The 22,765-nt window shown below is 44.8% G+C and overlaps 1 protein-coding gene across 3 annotated transcripts in view; it reads left to right on the top strand.

Moving 5' to 3' along the window:
* TP53INP2 (tumor protein p53 inducible nuclear protein 2) overlaps nucleotides 1–22,765 on the top strand; it is a 71,132-nt gene that overhangs the window by 35,676 nt on the left and 12,691 nt on the right. Inside the window, exons 2-3 of one of the 3 annotated variants that reach the window (XM_078652170.1) lie at nucleotides 1,728–2,075; nucleotides 13,378–13,525. In XM_078652170.1, coding sequence (XP_078508296.1) covers nucleotides 1,955–2,075; nucleotides 13,378–13,525 — 269 coding nt within the window. In that variant the 5' untranslated portion in view covers nucleotides 1,728–1,954. Of the gene's footprint in view, nucleotides 1–1,727; nucleotides 2,076–13,167; nucleotides 13,526–22,765 lie in introns of all 3 variants that reach the window. The other 2 variants (XM_078652169.1, XM_078652171.1) reach the window with 2 other exon arrangements.

The following is a 22,765-nucleotide window of genomic DNA, read 5'->3' as shown; positions in this document are numbered from 1 at the left end:
GATGTGTGGCAAAAGATATCTGATGGTATTGGGTGAGGGAGCGTCTTTTGTATCCATGTGCTGTTGCTGCAGGGCTGCCCCTGAACAGTTGGGATGGGATTGTTTGTTTATTTGCACTCAATACTCATTTTGTGGGTTTGATTTTGGCACGTTCTCTTTTGCAGCAAGATTGCGTTTGTGTCCTTGGCCCCAATGCTGTCTGTTTCGTGAGCGTTACATCATGTGTAGGCAGATGTCTGGAGCACCCTGGGCAACGTGTTTGTTTGTCAGAAAGCCTAACGACTCAGGAGATCAGTTTCGCAGGATTATTTGAACTATCCTCATGAAGTTCTTAAGCCTTTCATTTCATGTATCCAGGCATCAATTAGCTATTTGCACGTGTATTTTGTCTAACTCTGACCAAATGAAGAAAATAGAACCACAGTCACTGATTTCCCATGTACAAGCCCGGGCAGCCGGACTGCTACAGGCAGGTGGGAAATGTGTGCAGAAATACAGAGGCTTCTTAGTAGGGTGGTGTTTATGAATTGGCAGTAGGGCTGGACAGGGTACCTCTTCAACCGACCTTCCTGACCACTTTTCAGAGACTGCAGCCTTTGTGATTGAGACTGCCCCCTGCTGTCTGGATCCGATTCTGGGCTGGCAGGAAGACTTGCCTGGTGGTAACATATTCTGACTGGCCAGACCTGCACTGTGAGTTCTGAAATGTAATTCCATGATTGGAAATCGAGCTTTACAGTCTGTTGTTCTGGAATATAATGCTTAAGTAGTCCATTTTGTACCTCAGAGGGCAGCAGTCTGGGCTCAGAACATATTCAATTGGATAGATGCAACAGAAGGTCATAGCTTAAAAGGAGTTCATTGGTCTCAGAATAGCCAATCGGATACAAGAGCTTAGATTAGAGTTTGCACTAATCCCAGCAAAGGCACGAGTACTTCAGGCAGTGATTCATCTATACCTGGAATTTGTATATACAACACAAGCAGTCTCCTTTCCACGTTTGGTAAAGATTAGCCAAAAATGAACTCGTCAGGGATTGAGACCCCTCGTCAGGGATAAGCTCTGACAAAGGGTATATACACCATGAGATGAAGATGTCTCGTGCCTGCTCCATGAGCATCATATGATACCCTCCGACAGCTAAACAGCATTACTTTCAAATTGCAAATAAGCAAGGGGTCTTAAATTGATACGTTTGTTATTTGCTGTTTCATGTGTATCAGCTCCCTGCAGAACAACGGGTGTCGACAGTGTATAAACAACTGTCCGACTATTGAACATGTAGGCTTGAGGTCTATTGCTCTGCATGCCGAAAGAATTCAGTGCATCACTCCACCATTGGTGGACAATATGCACATACTGATTTGCTTGATTTATAACCAGAAAAGAGCTCTTCAAATTATTTTGGCAAAATATTTGCCTATTGCTACTGGAATTGATGAGCTAGCTTTCTTTTATTTGAAATGAGTCTGATTACGATTTTATCTTGAAGATTTTTTTGAGTGTTTTTAATCCAAAACTATGGAAATTGAATTATATTCGATATATTTCTAGCTTTTTTTATTTCCAACAGTATTTTTTAATATTTAAACTACTTTTTCAAATTGAAATGTATTTTAAGTTCATATAGATATCATTAAAGCACAATAGACTGTTACATTATGCATAAACATCCAAATAAATATAATCCTTTACAGTGCTGACTGGGTTTATTTTTCATTTGCAGGCCTTTGCACTGAAGCCAGCAAGAGAAACCCGGGAGAACCACCTTCATGTTTGCACTAAACGGACACTGTCTTTGCTGAGACCATTCTGAACGAAGAGTGCTTCTGTTCTGCATTGGACAGGGTGTATAAAGTCCTACTCATACGAACCACGTCTGTCCAATCCTGAGGCCGGCCTCAGTCCATTTCCTGTGCTTTTGTACCAGGTTCGCTTGAGACCACTCCTGCCATGTTTCAGGCAATAACTAGCCTCTTCTTCAGCGAGAGCTCCTCCGATGGACTAGAGGAGGAGCCCAAGGCTTTCGTCCTAGAGGAGGAGGATGATGGCTGGCTGATCATCGAACTTCCAGGTGAGCTGACATGTTCCAGTGTAAAATCAGTCAATCATGAGGTTCTTGTAGAGCACAACAAATCATACCGGGTGGTTTCCAGGCACTGAGTTCTCTCGTCCTGGGTCGAAGAGCCATGTTTGGATTCTAAATGCTAAATGCTTGAAGGCGGGTGGGTGATGGAGAAGAGTGAAATGTCCTACTGCTCAGGGAGAGTTAGAATCAATAGTAAACTGGGGCGAGTTAGACTTCCCACTGAATGTATTACTGATGAGGCATCCTCTGGAACATTACCTTTACTTCTGTAGTCGAGGTCTGGAATATGGTCTCATATTCTCAAAGCCATATCAGTGGTACTGTCACGTTCTGGAAGCCACAACATCTGTAGTCCTGAAAAATAGTTATTATTGTCTCTAGTTGTGGAGGCTACATTTGCGGTATTGCACCCAAATCTGAAGGCCACACTTGGAATATTGTGTAGCGTTCTGCATTATTTATCTCTACAATGACAAAGCCAGGTTAGAGAGAGCCCAGAAGCTGAAGTCTTAAATGGTGACTGGTTTAAGTCATGTGTAATTTATGATGGAAACATACCTTCTGAGAGAGTTTATTTTTCAGGGGAAGGGTTCTCCTACACCTAGATCTTAATCTGTCAATCTGTCAAACTGAAGAGGGATGGACAAACCTCATGAGTAATGTTGGATATGTTCACATAATGAAAAGATAAAGAGAATGTGGGACAGCGTCTTAAGAAAACCTGGATCAATCAAATGAGGGCTTTGATGGGGAGGAGAAAAGTGCAACAATGCAAACCTGAAAAGTCCTTGTATCATAAGGCGTATACAGAAAAATGGTAGGCTTAACGCTTGAGGTCCTTATTTGCTGTCCATTTCGGCTTTTCTATATGACATTTCTGTTAAGGAGCAAGGGCTGTTGCATAATAGTGAGTGACATTTAATATTATGTGTTCTCACTTGCTAACAAGGAGATAAAATACATTGATTTACCAAGCTCTGCTCAAATAGGCTATGCTGGGAGAGGCCCCTCTCCTGATTTTGAACCACGTACCAGTCTAGAGACACAAAATTAAAAATTTCTCATACATAGGCAATAAAACCCAGATAGACTCATTTAGGTTTTCATAAAGGGCTCTTGGTTGGCCATCCAACTAGCAGGAACACAATTGTTACCAGGTTGGCTGGGCAGGAAGCTAAGTGGCTTTCCATACCCCATCCAAACATGAGCAGCCAAAAGATGCTCATGTTTCCTACAGCAAAAAATGCTGTAGGAAGTGGGGCTAAAGTTATAACCGGCCTTTCCCTATTCTAAAGGGCACAGCTATTTCCCCAACTACCTGTACACTGAAGGTTAAGGAAAGAGATTCCATTTAAGTGGTGTATTCTGGATTTTATGTGCGGGTCGATAGCGTAATCCCACAAGGGGCATAAGGACTAGCTCAAGAAACCACAAGACTAGCCCAATAAACCACAAAGCACAGCCTCCAACCCCTCACAGCAGGATGCAGAGAAAGTACTCCCTCAAGGAAGACAGAGAACTCCTTTGGGATCCCCTTCTCTTAGTGTAGCTTAGGATGTATGATACTTGGTAAATCATTCTATCTTATGTGCCTTACTTTCTTTACCTGCCAAAATTCTGGATTTGTAGGAACAGGCTTAACATTCAATAATAAGTGGGAGCGACTGTGCAGTCTGAGAACGGTCAGTTGGCCGGTCAGTTAATGGGCATAGGCGATGACCTTAGTATTAAAGAAGGCTAGAAGGTGTAAAAGGAGCGAGAGGAAGTCTTAACTGAGCTAAAGCAGAAGCTCTTGCTTCTTCCTGGGACAAAATATTTGACAGGAAATCTCACTGCATAATAGATTTGTATAGGCAGGGCTTTAAGTGGGCCCGTGCCTGCCGGTGCTCAACACTAGCAGTTCTAAACACAAGGTGCTGAGACTAGTCGCTATTGAACTCTCCATTTTTGCCCTCCAGATGAAACAAAAAATCTTAACTCTGCAGCAGTACAACCCTTCACTGCATTTGATATAACTTCGAAGAGACTCATAATAGTTCTTTCACAGTCTCATAATTTCAGAACTGAAGCATTTTCAATATTCTATACAATGAAGCTATAGTTGTTGCTTATTTATCTTATGCACGAACAACCATTGGCAAATCCAATAGTCCTGGCGTATTGCAGGTGTAACGTTACTTGTATGATATATCGCATGTTGTATGATATATCTTGATGCAATGACAGAAGCAGCAAATTACCAGTCAGGCGGCACACTATGGTAAACACAGATTTTTAGCTTACGTATTTTAAATGACGCCCTAGTTACATCAGCCACATTCCTTCGAGAGACCCTCCAATTTTTTCATCCCACTTAAAGCCCAGTGTACAGGCGCAATCTTGCCGACGGTGGTAGATTTGTATATGCGTAATGCTGCCAGCGGCAGTCTCCGTAGCAAAAAGAAAAAACGCCTTATTGTCATTTAGTAGCAGCAAGCATATTAAAAAAGGATTAGAGCTGATTGGGCCCTCTCCTCCTCGACTCACTCACAGAAAATATATTTGTGTTTCCCCAGTCTCCAGCCTATGTTTTTTTTCCTAAGAAATAGCCTAGAATTAACAAATCCTAGGCATCATAAGTCCTACTATGGCCCATGGGAGCACAGAATGACATGGCTAATGGACAGCAGCGTGACCTATATAGGGCTAAACAAAAATCTTAAGAGGCAGGTGATGCATCGCTCTCACCCTCCACCCCCCTTTTGTGAGCCTGGAGATCATCTGAGAGATTGTAGAGCCCCCTACTAAACATGCGGAAGCAGAGCCACTGTTAATATGTTCCTGCTCTATAGCAGGCGAAGATTCGTGGACCTCACACCCAGATATTTAAACAAATTCACAATGGTTAGACCCATGATCCAAAGTGTCACATCAATGTCTTCTATTTTGGTATGGTGAGTCACAGTAATTTATCTGGCCTTACCCCCTTATTCATCAAAGGCGTAATAGGAGCAGATGATCTTCTCTAAAGAAGGTGGACTGGTAGACAGGTGCTCCGATGTGTCGGAAGGTGAATTTTCCAAAGCATTTCAATAGAGCTACCTTCTCATTCTTCCACTCCAGTCTTGATTTTTTTCAACAGTGCCTTGAAACTATCGCTTGCCCAGCCAAGTGACGAAGCTTGAGCCAATATAATAACAATTTGAGCGCTTATGCAGTCTCTAAGTGCTTTAAATAATAGGTCAATAGATACTCTTAGTCAATTTAATGGAGCCCAATTTACTGATCTCGCAAGGCCGAATGGAACTCATGGCCTGCAAGTCACAAATGTGAATGTTAAGGTGCTGAACCACCTTTGCCAGCCTGTTGTACGGATTCTGCGGCTGCATGATATTGTGCAGAAAAATGTTGTTGGATATGAGGAAAATAGATTTGACCCAAACTTGGACCACAAACCACATACTTGGCGCCAGATCATGGGATAAGACAAGAGACCTGCTCCGAGCGTGCTGTTTACAGTATGGCGATTCCATGTGTCTTGCTGGTTTATCCGGGGAGTGAAGCTAAATATCAGAGCTCCTTAATCCGGGCTAATGATCCTGGCCGATGTGCACTCAGTTTCCAGACAGCCGTTAAAGCGGGAGCTTTTTATAACCATGGAAAAACGATCTAAATAAAGTCCAATCCTCAGAGCTGCTCTAAGAAATGATACCTTGCACATAGGTTGCCGCCATGTTGTACCTTCAGTCCTATTTCTGTCAGGATGGGAAAGGTTCCTGCCCTCAGTGCGAATTCCGAATATTGATAACAGGACAAAAAAAGCCCATGGTTGTGCTAAGCGCTCAGACTGTAGAATACGTGTTATTATTGACGTCATTGTTTATATTTGTATTCTCCTTTTTAGCATTGCCTGTGTATGTGTGGCCCTAGTTTTCAACCATTCCTGTCCTGGCTGACCAAGTACATCCTTTCTGAAGATGCCCAGAGGAGGAGTGTGGAGCAGACAGAGACTTACCCATAAGGCCGCGCGGCTCCCAGTGGGACCAAAGCCCGTCTCTAGCAGGGGAGTGAAAGCCTTGGACAGGCAGGAGCAGAGGCCATCTGGAAACCGCCGAGGGTTGGGGGGAAGGGAGAGAGAGATGGGGATAAATCAGCACCAGAAACACAAAGGCGAGGGAGGCCTGTGCTGTGAATGGGAACGGATCGCCCCACAAACACATGGCGCTGGCAGCCTCTCCAGGGACCAGGAAAGCATCTCCTAATTAGATCCGTAAATGAGGGAAACCTTTCTCATTACCTGCGTTTGCAGCTGCGGGCCACGAAGATGTTTTCCGGCAGAGCAGGCCCGTGTGTCACAAAGCAATGTCTCGGGTATGATTGGGGGGAGGGAGTGGCGGGCTTCAGGGGAGGGGGGAGGAGATAACCAGTGACGCCATGGACCCCTCCGTCCCTTCATACCATTGGTTTTCATGAACTGACAGGTGCTGCGATGAAAACCCCGACCTCCTTCCAGGGTAAGCTGCGTTCTAATCAGTGCACCCGCGTTTTTAATAATGCGTAGTGTTGGCGTTTCGTGCATTTTGAGTGCTCACAATTTGGGCAGATAAGGAGACAGGAGGGGGCAGGGCATACGAGTGATTTGACAGCGAGGCCCTGAGAAGGACTTGGCCTCCTCGCGCCACACCCGGACAAAAACGTACTCTCCAGTCAGCGGTTAGCTCGACACGGCGCTACTAGCGGCTGTTGTGCTTCACCTAATTCCAAGCAACATAACATTTGGCAGTTTTGCTACTAGACCACACTTATCTATTGTTGGAAGAGGTAGACTTCCGGGGAGTGGGGGAGATAACTGTAAAGAGACTTCCTTTGTAACGCCCCCTCAGCTAGTCATTGCTTTTTAGCAACAGCACCTTTTTGTGGTGCTGTCGAATTTATTTATTATTGTTATTGCGTGTGGCGGGGGACTCTGCTTCATGAAAGGTGATAATCATGTGTTGGGCTTAAACATGCAGGCGCCCTCGACATTTCCAAGGGCACAAACAGTTTCAGACTGTGTGCTAAACATAGCAGCCTCCGAGCGGCATTGCTGTGGATGTGGGGGTCGGTAGGTATCTGAATATTATTAGCTAGAGCAGCAGGCCGAAGGGAAGTGACTGTTGATGTAATGAAATATACTGGCGTTGGTGGTTTACAATTTGCTTTCCTACCAAAACAAGGTAGCAGGTAGGGTGTGCCTTTAAGGAACAGAGTGACGTATAAGGAAAGGAGGTGAAGGAGACAGAGACTCTTCCATTTCACCGCTACCCCTCAGCACCCCCCCCCCCTGCCAATGAAGGTATTCGAGAGACCGTCCGAAAGAAATATACAGGCAGAGATCAGATGTAAAAATATGGAACTAAAAAATAGGTCCTAGGAGAGGCGCAGAGCGTTCTAAGAAGTAGTGTGTGCCTTCTGACTTGGTGGGGAATAATTGTCTCTTATTGCACAGTTACCCCCTTCATTTGTGTCGACTAAAGAATGGCATAGTGGAGGGTATAATCCTTTTTACCCCTCTCAAGGCCGTAGAGGCCAGGAGAAGCTTAAAGAGCGAGCTAGAGGAGGATGAGAAAGGGGGCACACACTGGAAAAAATTGTCAAGAGATGGCTAGTATGCGGACATTGTCTGTCGGCAGATGTAGATGGCTGGACAGGAGGAACAGCACAGCGTGCCAACAGTGACGGCTGGTGAGATTTGAAAGTGGTAGGGCGTGAACGTTTAAAACAGTAACACACAGGATATCACACAGAAAAACAGCGTCCTCCGCCCGGTTGGTTGTTGGGAGAATACATGTCACAACAGGCATCACACAATACTGTCCCACACACAGTCAATCACACTGACTTCTCTCTCCTGCCCTTAGGGCCAGCCCTAAGGGGCCAGTCTGTATCACGTAAGGTCAAAAAGACGGAGACACTGTTCCTAGGGAGGGTTTCGGTGTGTCACTCATCCCTTAAAAGAAAGAGAAGGAAAAGGAAAGACAGGGATCCTAGGCCTAGAACCCACTAGTGAGAGGGAAGAACAAGTCTTTACCCTTGTTGCCCTCACACATCCCGAAAGATGTCATGCTTCTTCAGCGGGCAGTTGCTCCTCGTCGGGCTGGCGCTGCAATGCCCTACAAGTTCCTCGAAGGTTCACTTTGTCGGAGATCTTCTGCGAACTGCAGTATGGTCCATCGGGGTGTGCGGGGTGAGTCCTAAGTAAGATGTGTACAAGTGCGTGCAGTGATTTAGAACTGACTAAGGGTTACCAGGCGAATGTGTTTTAATATGGCGTTACCCTTGTCAAAGTAAAAAACCCATAGGTTGAGTGTTACCCCACAAAGCGTAATGTACCCGGGTAACTCAAAAGGTCGACATGTTTCGTGCCTGTAAGGTCCAGTGGGATCCGTGGCGCTTCTTTAGGACCAAGTGAACATGGTGTGGTGTCTAGTGCACGTGGTGGAAAATAAATAATAAACAAGCAATCAAAGGAGGTCAGTCACCCTCTGGGGGATCAGGGCAGGCCCAAAAACTGTGACTCTTACAGATGGGCTACAACTGAATAGTTAAGACTGCTTCCTGATCGTGGCCTAATAAACAACGGAGAAGTACTCCGAGCGCTAGAAACGTGGGGTGCCAGCACCTTACCGGAAGTTTAGCTCGGGTGCCGGCTCATCAGCACCTACCCGTCCTCACGTCTGCCCGAAAGGCAGTCTGTTTCACCGATACCACTTTCTGCCAGTACAAAAGTCGAGAACTCTGTTAATCAGGTGTGGCGTTATGTAGACAAATAATACCCTATTTTGCATTTTTGGGGCAATAGGACACATTTTAGGGAGAAATAAGCTCACATACCAGACTGGCCCTTTGCTGCCTTGTGTTTGCACTTTGCAGTGTTACAGAGCATGAACCAGCAATAAATGACACACTTAACCATACGTGGTTTGCACTGGCAAGTCCAAACAATATTTGTTTTACTGGTGCAAACGCACCAGTAATCAGCAGCAATTAAGAGGCTTGCAGTGAACACTGCAGGCGTTTTTCCATATTCAGTAACCTCAGGACACAAGCTATGCAGTGTGAAATAATACACACAAGTTATTGGAGTCCTGAGAAAGCGTCTGGTTTAACCTGGCAGTGACGAATAGCTGTAGAAAGTTATAATAGGAGTCTCAGTCCGGTACTGTCAGTCAATGTTTTGGGAGCAGGCCCAACATCACATATTTTAAACAAAAACTCTTGTAAACGATTTTCAATGTTGAACACAGGTTGTGCAGACTCCTGAAATACTTAAATGATGCTGGTGCCCCAAGACCAATAATGCATGTAATTATCCCGCTTTCCCAATGTAAAGGTTTTTATTGGTGCTCGGAAGATAAGGGCTACGTCAGGAATAAAAAGCTGTTTTATCAGATGGGGCTGAACAGTTTGGAAATGCTTTACACATTTTGATGAAATAAGGAAAATTAAAACACCCACTGTTCAAGCCATGAGTTAATGTACCATTAAATGCAGCAGCACGGAGGATGCTGAAACTTGAGGATCCTGAGGGCTGTTGTTGAGCACTTTTTTTTGCTCTCCAGGTTACGGGCACCTCCCTGCATGAGAGAGAGGCTCAGGCATGTGCTGGCGTGACTCCTATCACTCGAGCTGCACCATGCTCCGAGCTGCTTCCCAAATAACGGGCTCTCAGTCTCCACCGCTCTACTCGCGCCAGAGCTTCCTCTGTAATGGGAAACACCAATATCACTGCAGCTGGGCCCGTACGCGACCGTTAGCCCCAACCACCACTATGAAAGCAACAATATAAAATCAGATCTGAGTAAAAAGCACAGCATATTGTCCTTACCTCCAGTCTTCACGTTGAAATTCTGTCCTCGGTACACACAGCCTTCTCCCAACCCTGCGCTGTGTTGTCATGTGACATGCTGCCAGAGGCCCCTGCGTCTCTCAGCCAATACAGACACTGCTCCTGCCGTTACAGGAGTGCCTGGATTGGCTGGGACAGGGGACCTCACTGCTCCTTACTGAGTCCGGGGGCTGCGGCTTATAGTCAGCCCCGGTTCCAGTATCAGCTACTGGAGAGGCTCTGAGCGGCCTCAAGTGCGTATGTCGGGTTGGCTAGAGCGCTGAAGCCGCCTGACCCGACAAGCGCACTTGGGCACCAGGTGCGCTGCTGGCTAACTCTGATGACAGTGTCAGTCAGTCTGTGAAGCCACACCCCCTCCTCAACCCTCAATACATCAACCGGGACGACTACGGACGAGATCAATCCTCCAAAATAAATATATGAACCGGGGGGCGAACGGGGCCAAAATGTAAGTGGGGCAGCGCCCTAATAGAGAACCGCCCCTGCATGCCAGTATTTTATGATGGCTTTCTGAATTACTAAAAATGTATTGTGAGGCATTTTCATACAATAAATGTCTTTTATATTTTCAACATTTATTTTAGAAGTGCCACCCTGCATTTAGAGCTGCTTAGAAGCAGCAAATTCTGAGAAGTCCTGGAGAAATGAGGACTTTCACTTCAACAAGTGATTCTCGGGATCCTTATGTAAGATGATCTACTGTAACATAAAAGTTTTGGGGCATCCGATGAGTTGTACCCCTCCCAGTGCTTGCTTGGGCCACTTCAAGGCCTTTGCGTCAATACTCTGCAGAGACATACATGTCAGCTCTACCAGCAGCCAGTACAGATGTATGCAATTATACTGATATATGAAATAAAGTGTTTCCTTGTTTTATGCTACTACCTAGAGCTTGCATCATTGAAGCCCCATCCTCTAGGGGCAGACATTCCACTTGTTGCGGGCGGTAGGCAGAATTCACTAGCTAAGCTTAAGAGCCAATCCAGGTAGAGAAGGTTATCTCTCTAATAAAGGCATGACGTTGGGTTGTGAAACTTTGCTTTGTGTTTGAGTCCAAGCTGGAGCACTGACGAGCAGCCAGTGTCACATCACTAATTGTTGCCACTTGTTGAAAGACTTTTATCCAGTTCAAAGTATGTTGGATAGTACACACTGGTCCTGGCTTTCAGCGGAATATCCTTGATGGATATGTCAAGTTCACTCCGTGCATGACGCAGGAGTGCTATAAACAGCTCTGTTGCTTGGCGCAGTGACAAATGTTTGTCCTGAAGGCATGTACAATGCTGTAGCAGATCCAAGCCCTTGCATTTATGACGCAGCCCAGGGCCTAATGCGAATAAAATTCTTTGATAGAATTAATAAATCAACAGATCCGTGTGCCTTCAACTCTTTCTCCCTATGTCGCTTTATCCCAGTACCAAAAAAGGTCTCTCCTTACCCTAGTTTCCATATCTGCGTTTCCCTCTTGTGTTGTCCATGTATGCCTCTCATCGCCCATTCCAGTGGCTGGATCTTCCTGGCCTGATGTCTGGTAGCCCACTACAGTTGTTTTCTCCCTGCAAAGAACTCGTTGGGGAGCATTCGGAAAGTTAGAGACAGTGGAGATTTTGCAGTAAACTATTGCCCACTTATGAGGAGGAGCAGGGCTTTAACTGGAATGTTGCTGCTGTTGTCATTGCATACATATATTTAATACAAGTAACATTACACCTACAGCAAGTCTGGGCTGCTGGCTTTCCCAATGGCTGTAAGTGGCGTAAGATAAATAAGCAACAACTATGGCTTTGTTGTATAGAATATTGAAAATGCTTCAGTTCTGAAATGATGAGACTATGAAAGAACTATACAGAGTCTCTTTGCAGTGAAGGGTGGTACTGCTGCAGAGTTAAGATTGTTTTTTTTCACCGTGAGCTGAGGGCTAAAATGGAGAGCTCGATAGAGACCTGGCTCAGCACCTGCTTTGTAGAACTGCCGGTGCTGAGTACTGGCGAGACCCAGCCCACTCAAATCCCTGGGATGGAGCACCCTATTACTGTGTCTCTCTGACCCAGTGCCCTTTGCCACAGTGCCTGTGTCTCCTTGTGCCTCAATGTGGACTTGTTTGTCTTAAATGCCTGAGGTCACCATGACAGTGTCCTGTCAGTCCGCTTGTCTAAAGTTTCTATTTTCCCTTGCGTTTGGGTCTCCATGCTCCAGTTTCTATGTCTTCCTGCATGAGTGAGTCCCTATTTGCGATGTTTTTCGTTAAGAAGCCCTTTAGTTGTCATGTGAGTAAGTGGCAGGAGGCAGGTGGGTTAACTAAATGACATATTACGTAAAAAAAAAAATGTAGATTAAAGTACATAAGACTTGGCCCCACCAGGAGCTAGATGAACATACTCTGTCCCGAGGTAGCATTTGGCGGATCCCAACTGTTGCATGTAGATTCCCAAGAATACAACCCGATGACCTCATAAGCCGTGCAGGAGGAGGGAAAGAAACGACTCTGTAAAAACACCACTCTAGGAAGACTGGGTCAAATCGTAGCAGCAACCCCAATGCACTAGAATAAAGTTATAAGTGCTGGGTTATTTCCTTTGTGAACTATTAAACCATATATATGTTACTTAAGATTTGTATGGTGCTTAGCTGGCCCTTCAAACTTTGTTCAGGGGTCCTGTGGTTCTCAGTAGCCTAATAATCATTTGAAGAGTTCTGTATTACTACGAAGGATAGGTGAGGGTCTCAGTAGTATTTGTGTGAGCTAACCAGCATTACTTGGTGTTTCTGCGTTACTTACCGATCTTGCCAAACATTACTCAGGTTTTTCAGTTATACCAGAGTATCTTAATGAAGCTTGCTCCAGGTACCCTAGTTAAGCTTGCCCAGGGTTTCAGTCATACTTGGGTGTACTATTGTTCCTGCTGGTATTTATTTAATGTTACCTTGCTGAAGTTCTGCATGCTATTGTTGTTTGACTTCAGTAAGCTAAAAATATACCACTTGGGGTGTCCTTATACTAATAATGCCCCTTTTCCCTTCCCTCTTCCTATTTTTCCTGTCCCATCTACCCCTCCTCCCTCTCTCCTGTACCTGCCACATTGTATACTGTATGTATGCGGGTGTGTGTATTCCTCTGCATAATGTTTGTTCTCCACTCCCCGCATGGCTTAAACCTGTTGTTTTTCGTGGAGATTCTCTTACCATGTGAATGATGACATTCCCTTCCAGTTAGTTATGCTTCAACGTTAGTCGAAGAACAGAGGGTGGGCGGGAGGGCGTCCGCATGCACGTCTCTTCCTCCACACGAGTCCCCTCCACCTCCCGCTTCTTTGCCCCACTCGCCCTATGACTGTGGTGCTAAATCCATGCCCTCTCAGCCTGACCCCTGCTCGATGGACGAGAGTTGGTTTGTTACCCCTCCCCCCTGTTTTACTGCAGAAGGACCCGGCCCAGTGAACGTGGAGAGCAGCCCACTGGAGGACCTTCTGATCGAGCACCCAAGTATGTCCGTCTACGTCACCAGCAACAGCCTCGTGCTGGAAAGCGCAGTGGAGACCGAGAACCCGGAGGAGCACGACAGCGAGAGGTAAGATGCACTCTAGTACGCATGCTTGCAATTCTCAACACAGTGTTGGCATTCATTATAAAAGAAGAGAGCTTAGCCTTTCCATATACAGATGTAACACACCAGAAGGGGTGAAGCTTAGCAGCCTTTGGTGTCAGTCCAAGAATGCGACTAGCAATGAGCCTCTGCCCACACTCCACCTCACACCACCTCACACCACCCCCACGTAATTGATGAAGATAACATTTTTTAAAAAAAAGCATGGACAGAAATCTTGGATCAGTACTAGCGGCACAGTTGACGGAGACTGGGCAAATTGGGGCAGCCTGACAGTCTGTGTCCTCCACCAGATACCATGTTCTGTGTTTCTTGGTATCGTGATCCATTTCAGGTTGAGCAAGTACCCATACTTCTGTTATGAAGGACACCTGTAATTATCCTAACAAATGTAAACATCATATATTTAGGGGCATATTTATCAAAGTTTTGCCTCCTTTGCCCCGCGTAAGGTAGCGCAAAGGCGACGCAAAACCTAGAATGATATTTTCCAAGCCGCGCTAGGCCACCTTGCATGGCCCTGCGTGGCTTGGTAAATTTGGAGTAACGCAAAGCAGAGCAAGTCACTGGCTTGTATTACTTTGCCCCAAGGAGGTGTTTCATGGGTGAAGTGTGGGTATTCCCACGCATCCGTCCATGAATGTTTGTGCATTCCCAGATTTACCGAGACTGGTAAACTTGGGAACGCATCAAAATGCTGCACCTTCCCATGGGAGGCGTAACGAGGATTCATATCTTTATTTCTCCTCGTTTGTTTTTTTCTTTGTATGTGTGCTTTCTGCACGTGTGCTGTGTTTCTGCAGCACACACAGAAAAGCAAAAAGCCTCAGAGAATTGTTTTTGTGAAGGAAAATGTCCCTTCCTGCACAAAGACAAACCTGTCTACAACGCAGGCACTTTTGCACCATGGTGCAAGGGTGTCTGCATTGGCGCTAGACAGAAGTTTGTGCGTCAGCGCAGGCAGAGAGCAGGAATGCTCCATGTCGTGATTAATATGGCGCATTCCTGCTCTCTCCCTTTCACGCAGGCTGCGATATTAAAAATATTATAAATAAGATGAAAGATTATGTTGTAAAAGCTACCTTAATTTAAGAGAAAAGGATGATATGAAGGACAATAATATAATGGTAGAATAACTTACCTGAAAAAATATAGCGGTAATCGATATAAATGGGTCGATGTTATGAAGGTTAATTTACACCCATGCAAACCGTAAGAAAAATAGACTCGGAAATATAAAAAACAGTGCATGGAAACCCGAAGATCTTAAAATGTCAGACAGAAACTTTAGTTGCAACCAAGAACAAGCATTGGCAATGCAATAGGGCTCGCATTTGTGAGAGTTTAAGCGATTGGCATTGTAAATGACAATGGTTTTTATTTATATTTTAAAAACCAAAACATAAATAAAAGGCATTGTTATTTACAATGTCAATAGCTCAAACTCGCCTTCATGCGAGACCTATTGCATTGCAAATGCTTGTTGTTATTTACAATACACTGAAAGCTATCATAGTGACGAAGAAAGGCACAGCATGTGGTTTACTCTCTAGAACAGTTTGCTTGTACCAGCTAATTAAGTGCGAACAGTGGATGGTGTTATAGATAAGAGTAACAGATTCACCTCCAAACAAAGTGCTAGAGGGATGTTTGCGGCCTGTAAGAAATTTGTAGATGGCATACGTTTACCAGCTGCCACATAATATTGTGGAACGTACTAAACATGCCTTAACAGGGTATTATAGTACCTGCATACACCTAAAAAGTGCATACTGTTCCGACAAACAAAGTGCAGTTAGGAGATTGCATTATGAAAGAAAAGTACAGGCATTTTCAGTGTAGCTAGCCTTCATTTTGTTACGTAGGTACCACATATTTCCTGAATCGTAGTAACTAAACAGCGATAGCTAAAGGGGTTTTCGGGATTTGTGTCTATCAATTAGGGGCGAATGGTACACAGTAGAACAGTGGTTCCCAAACTTTTGACTCCCGAGGACCCCCATTGAGTCACCACTGGAAGCCGGGGACCCCCAAGCAATTTGTATGAGTTAAGTTTCAAATATTGAAACAGTAATTCGAAAAAAATACACACATGTGCACACAAGACAAATACTCAAAGTACTAAGGATTTTGGGGCCAGATGCACGACCATTTCATTTAGCGCCTCGCAATAAGCAGCACATTGCGAGTGGCAAATTGCGAGTCGCTAAATGAAATGTAAAACAGTGTGTTTAACACTGTTTGGGATTCCCAATGGTGTCGCAAATTTCGAGGTTCATTAATATTAATGAGCCTCTCACAATTTGCGAACCCATTGGGAATGCCAGCCCTCCCAGGTATAGTGGCCTGTTGGGCTCAGCAGGCCACCATGTCTGGGACTGCTTTTAAATAAAGCAGTTTAAAGAAAAATGAAGCCCGTTTACCATGCATTTAAAAAAAAGAAAATGAAACGTTTTCGTTTCATTATCTAAGGGCAGGCACAGGTCCCTGGGACCTCTGCCTGCCCCTAAAAAAATAATTGTGCATGCATTTGCAAAGGGGAAGGGGTCCCGTGGGGACCCCATCCCATTTGCGAATGCATTACCATCTACTTGAAGTAGGTGGTAATTGCGAGTGTTTTGTGACAGCAAAACATTTGTACATGGTTTTGAGACTCGCTATTTGGAAGGGAATGCCCCTTCCAAATAGCAAGTTGCAAAACCTGTTTAGCGAGTCGCAAACAAATTGCGACCCGCAAAATAGGCAATGTTCATGGCCCAATAGGTTTTTGCATGCACAAATGGGTTCGCAAACCCGTTTGCGCATATAAAAACGGATCGTACATCTGGCCCTTAGTATTTTATATTGAAGTAATAGCCCCTCTGTCACATGTGTTTCATTTCATTTTATTTTATAGCACCTCTCATGCCATTGTAGGATGTCAGAGCACTTCACATCACACACATATAGAGACATTGACTCATACATGTAAATCAGTGTGTATATAAAATGTTTAAAGAGTGCTTGGTCTGAAAAAGCACAAACTCAGGATTCAGACACAGTGGCTAGCATTGACTTTAACATTAAAAATGTATTTCCACCCAAATAAATCTTTCTAGCAGCATCAGGATAATGAATAACTGGGAAAAAACATAAGTTACTAACTGGTAGCATGCAGTTTGCAAGCAGCTCTTTGATGACAGTTTATAGGTCCCTCTGCTACATTACGATTGTCACTTATGAAGTGCACAGTAACGAAAGAATATCTGTGACAAAAGTAGTAACCACGAACCTATGCACATAAAAAATACTGCTTTTTAAAATGCATGTTACACGTTCTTTGCAGTAGGCACATTAACCCTCTGTGCTGCATTAGTTAAGTCAAAGCTGCCACTGAACAAAACTCCTCACGCTCCAGCAGGTACATTAATCACTGGTATTATCTTGACACTTTTATTGTTGCTGGAAAGCTGCTAATTATACAAGAAACTTGTCTGTGCTTTTCCAACTGTTTCCTACGGACCCCCTGGGAATGTGTCACGGACCCCTGGGGGTCCGCGGACCCCAGTTTGGGAAACACTGCAGTAGAAGATCCACAGAATATTATCAATTTTCTTTATAGTAACAATTCAGTTTCTGGCCACTTGGTGGCGGGACATGCAAGCATATGAATTTATGGATGTTCCCAAGCAGCAGAACTCGTGTTAAAGGAACGCAGCTCATTCGCGACAACCCTAATGTCCCTGTACCAGTGCTTAATAAGTACAAGCAAATACATAAAGAATGCCTGTGCCCAAAACTTTTTTAGGAGGTGGACGTCTGCTATCACCACTGGTAAGGATTACTTTCAACGCTGTGGTAGCCAGCACTTAGTTTGTTTTATTTTAAACTTACAAAAAAAAGTGGTGTATCATCATATGCAGCCACCGTTTTTACTCTGACAACTAGATTGTGTCAGCAGTCGCTTTGCTGTGGTGTCACTCACTCTGCTCTGCTGTGACAGCACTCACTGCGCTCTTCTGTGACAGTGAGTGCTGGAAGGGAACACATTGATTGGCCATGTATAAGCCAGCCCAGTTAGCTCCAGGATTTCCCTGCCGCCTCCTGATGTTCCTCCTTTGGGGCCGGCAGTGGTAGTCTAGCTGTAGGATAGATGGTTTTCTCGCCTTCAGACAAATGACTGACATTGGCAGATTCGGGGACAAGACAGTTCACGCAGAAGGTGGGGGTCACACCAGTGTGGTCTGAGACGTAGAATACAGATAGGACAGAGATCGGTTGAGGACAGAGCAGAGACACCTCAGGTGGGCAGAACAGATGCATTGTATGGGTAGAGCAGAGCTACACCGTGTGATTTGGGCCACTCCTGGGCTAGACACTCTTTGCTGGCAACATTGATGCTTCCATGGCTGGGTGGAAGGTTCAGGTGCAGGAAAGCAGCTGGTGCAGGCACTAGGGGGCATACCGACACAACAGTATTAGCAGATGCAGCATGGTCTGCCAGGCAGGCTTAGTGCCCCCGGTGACGCAGGATTGCCGGAGTGCCAAAGAGTGCAGGGATTTGTGGACAGCTGCTGTGATGGCGCAACTGGTTATCCCTGCAGAAGATAGAATGTGCTCTCAGTACCCAGAGACCTGCAGAGGGGACAAAAGACCTGATGCAGATTTCTCAGACCTTATAAGTAACACTTAACATAAAGGACTTAGCAGAGTACCCCATCCCGCATGCTGTGGGGTGTGGCAATTGGTTCTGTTCTTCTGTCTTGGTGTGCAGTTATTAGTGGTGTACAATAAGCACCTTAAAGTGCCCAATGACCAATGTACAGAAAGAGGTTAGGGTGCAAAGTGAGAAGTTAGTAATATGCAGTAAACAGTGCACAGTGATCACTGTGCTGAAACAAAGGATGAGTGAGCATGTGGTGGTGTGAGTTTACATTACGCAGCTTGTAATGTACATTGAGCATGCTGCTCCAGTAAGCGCTCTCAAAGTAATGCACACTGATCAATGAGTGATTCACAGGGCTCACCAGGCGGATTCTATTGCACAATGACTAATAAGCAGTGTGTACTGGGTGGTGAGCAGTGTGCAGTGACTACTGAGGGATGTACGTTGTTACAACGCATGCTTTTACTGCGCCTGCCTTTACAACGCAGGTTTTTCGACGCAAGTCGTTACAACGACCTTGCGTTGGGGGGCGCTGGATAGTGAATAGTTTAATTTACTATTCCAACTCCAGTCCCCGTGGATAGTAGGGAAGGTGTTGGATAGTAAATTAAACTATTACCTATCCTAGAGCGCCCCCCCAGCGCAATTCGTTGTAATGACTTGCGTTGAAAAACCTGCATTGTAAAGGCACTGCGTGGTAAAATTTGCGTCGTAAAGGATGTTTCCCCTACTGAGCAGACTGCAGAGCCTCGGAGTGGGCAACCCAACAGATGCACTAGGAGAGCCAGAGGCGAACCAAGGGTTTAGATTGACTCGAAGAGCCAGTGCACCAGCCAAACCCTGAAAATAGTTGCCATGAAAATCATGCAACTAACACATTTGAAAAAAATCGCTTGAAAATGTCAAAAAACATATTTGTTTAACATGCAGAGGCTTTAGTGCATCAGATTATATAATTGCACTGAGAAGTAATTATTAAAAGTGATGTTTTTGAACATGAACTTGAACCCATTCTTGTCCACGACCACCGTCCATGTTGCAAAGCCATTAGTGAACAAGGAGGTAAGTCAGTTGTCATCTGTACTGCATATGTGGACTAGACTCTTATTATACATGGACTAGCATTCTATTTTATTGAGCCCAACACGTGGAATTGTGTACAATGGACATCATCAGCTCCATTATTTGATGCTGCTTGCAGTGTGATAACGAATAAAAAGGTGGCTCAGTGAAATAAAGCATTTGCCTGTGACTATACAATTTAATCAAGTGGGGAAGCCAGGCTTAAATTTTTTTGGTTCTACGATATAGGTTTTCTGGTTTCGTGTTATGCAATTCAGCCACTAGATGGCTATCATTTGCTACCCTTTTTAACATCCATGGTTTATGCTTTGTTTTAGTTTTTTCTTTGAGCATAAGGTGCAAGTGTGTTGGCAGGCAGAAGCCGCACGAACGTTCGGCTCGTTTTGGGCTCGATGTTCCAAGAGGTCCTTGAGCTGAGACAGGCCTCTAGCTCGAGCCTTCAGTGGCTGGCTCACCTCTACAGAGTATTGCGTGTTCTGCATTGTGTAGAATGCAGCGAGTCATGCAAAGGGCACGCTGATCAGCGAGCAGCTTGTACTGAACAATCAGCAGTATGCAAGCAAATTGTACTGAACCCTGAGCTGGGCGCGAGGCACACCAAGCAGTGTGAACTGCAAGATGAGTGTCGAGCAGCATGTATTGGGCAATGCACACAGAGTAGTGTGAAGTACACATTTTGCCCGTTTCTCATATTCTCTCCTTTTGTATAAATACCAATCTGTGCTTAGATAGTGTGCCGCCCGACTTGTATTTTGCTGTTTCTGTCATTGCATCCAGATATATGCTAGAACAAGTAACATCATACATGCAACAAGTTCGGACTATTGGCTTTGTCAATGGTTGTTAGTTGCTTAAGATAAATAGGCATCAACTATGGCTTGTATATAATATTGAAAAAGCTTCCACTTAAAGCCCTGGTGACACCACTACAATGTTGCTGGGCTGGGTATGCTCAGACGTGAGTCCCAGGCTCTCCACACCACTGGAGTCAAGCTATCCAGGCTGATGAAGGCTGATAGCCAGAAACCGGTCCTTGGATGCTTGATTCCGGTCTGGGAAAGACATGGCTTGGTAGTTCGGACTGGACTGTTCCCATGAGGCACAGGGTCAGAGCTGATTTGCATATAGCCAGTGTGTAACCCAGGGTGGTGTGGAGTGCAAAAAAACGACGGATTTAGGCCCAGATCCTTGTACTGGGGTGAATGTATCAAAACAAAACAGGGAGTTCCCCCTTAATCCTATCTGGGACGGGGTTTCACAGGTTTACAACAACGAGAAGTCCCACCTAGTATCTGCTATGTGGCAGCGACTCAATGTATGAGTAAAAAGACCTTGTGTCTCAGAGTTTATAATGATTATCAAAGTAACCATTAGGCCATAATGGAGGCAGGAGGTTTGAAAATACAATATCAGTGCACACACAAATATATTCCGTGAGGGGAGTTCTATGTCAAACAAATATGACCACATGTAAGTTTTTTTTTTTTAATTGTGTTACTTTTATTATTAAAAAACATAAGAGGGATAGCCTCAGTTAGAGAAAAGAAATACAATATACACTATTACAGAATGAATAAAAACATGTTAAAATTTCACAATAGTATCATAGTCATGGTTTTTCTATGATACTATTGTGAAATTTTAACATGTTTTTATATTTGTTTGACATAGAACTCCCCTCACGGAATATATTTGTGTGTGCACTGATATTGTATTTTCAAACCTCCTGCCTCCATTATGGCCTAATGGTTACTTTGATAATCATTATAAACTCTGAGACACAAGGTCTTTTTACTCATACATTGAGTCGCTGCCACATAGCAGATACTAGGTGGGACTTCTCGTTGTTGTAAACCTGGGGTGAATGTATGACATTGTTCTACATTCTGTCCATCAACTGTGTTTTTTGTAAGGTAAATAGGCATCAACTATGGCTTGTATATAATATTGAAAAAGCTTCCACTTAAAGCCCTGGTGACACCACTACAATGTTGCTGCTCCTGAGTTTCAAAAAGAGAAGGGAAATCCAGAGAAAAAATTACTCTCTTTAAAGGATTTCCTTTTCCTTTAACGCTCGACTAGCATGACGTAACCTCCACTAGTGAGAAGTGAGCAGTGTGAGCACACGCACATGATGTGCCCGCTGTCAGTGCAGTTTGGAAAAAGACGGAACGCCTGTGCCAGGGCACAAAATAGAGATGATAGAGACCTGTTTCGAGGCACCCTTTTAAAAACTGCCAGTGCTCAGCACCGGTGAGACCCGGCCCAATTAAAGCACTGGTCATGCGCACACTACTTTGCAGTGCCCTATTTTTTGACCCACATGTCCTCCAGCTTAACCTGGCCTATCCCTCTCTGCCTGGTCTGTGCTTGCCTATCCTTTCTCTCTCATCATTACAGCTGTTTTTGGTCTCTACCTCTCGGCGTTTCTTTTTCAACTGTCTGCGTGACGTGAAATATTTTGCACCAGTTTAATAGAGTGCTTATTTCAATGATGTACCTATAATGTATTCCATGGAGCTCATGTGATAATGACAAAGTAAGATAACCGGTAAACCTTGAGATGGGAAGTAGTAAGAGTGATGGCAGAGCAGGAAGGCGAGGGAGAGGCACGCCAAGTGGAATGAAGCCGGGCTCTGTGAGAGGCGCAAAAGTAACTGGAATTCGAAAAGGGGGGAGGATCCCGAATAAAATATTCCTTTGGTCTGACACCGTTTTCAGTTTCAGACTGCTGTTATATTCCTCTCTGGACAGTACAGTAAAATAGCTGCCCCGTAGCACCTGTGGCTCACACTTTGTAACAGCGAAATCATGAAGTATAGAAAACAAAGCATAGGAAGGTATATAGCAGCCAGAGTCGCTATTCCCTGACTCCAGACTGCACATAAACAGATGCAGCTGGACCAGGCAGACTGGGGGGGGGTGTTCTGTCTGTACACTGTACACAGCGTGCATTGTCACAGCCTCCCCCTACAACGGTAGAGGCCACTTCAGCTTCTGTGGCGCTTGTCTTCCTGGCTACCACTGATATGAGGGTGACTGGATGTTTTTGTGCTGCTTTTGTGTTTTAAAGAAACTGGTATAATACAGAGCTGTGCAGCATTTGGAGGCAGGCAGCCATAGTCCACGTCAAGCAGGTGTTCAAAGGAAGGTGGCGTAGAGACCTCCTTTTTAGGTCGAGCCTGCTAGACAGCGCATACACTGTCTGTTGCAAGGCTTATTGTGTCTTACCAAGAACATAGCGGGGCTTGGAGCCCACCCATTGCTAACCATTGGTTGGATTGCCTTGTCACTCTCACTTGCCTGCTTCTTATTCGTGTGCCAGCTTGTCAATCTTGTGTCTGTCCCTACCATAGTACATCGCCTCTTTACAGTCTCTTTGACTTTCATCGCTGCTTCCACTGCATACTTCAGCAAGCACTATTTTTTGTGTGTGAAGCACTATACTAGAGCGCATGTGTTTTTGTGCCATCTCC

Source organism: Lissotriton helveticus, chromosome 7 (genome assembly GCF_964261635.1).
Source record: "Lissotriton helveticus chromosome 7, aLisHel1.1, whole genome shotgun sequence".
Classification (NCBI taxonomy): Eukaryota; Metazoa; Chordata; class Amphibia; order Caudata; family Salamandridae; genus Lissotriton; species Lissotriton helveticus.
The sequence above is the reverse complement of the archived record's forward strand: the minus strand, read 5'-3'. Positions and strand labels throughout refer to the sequence as shown.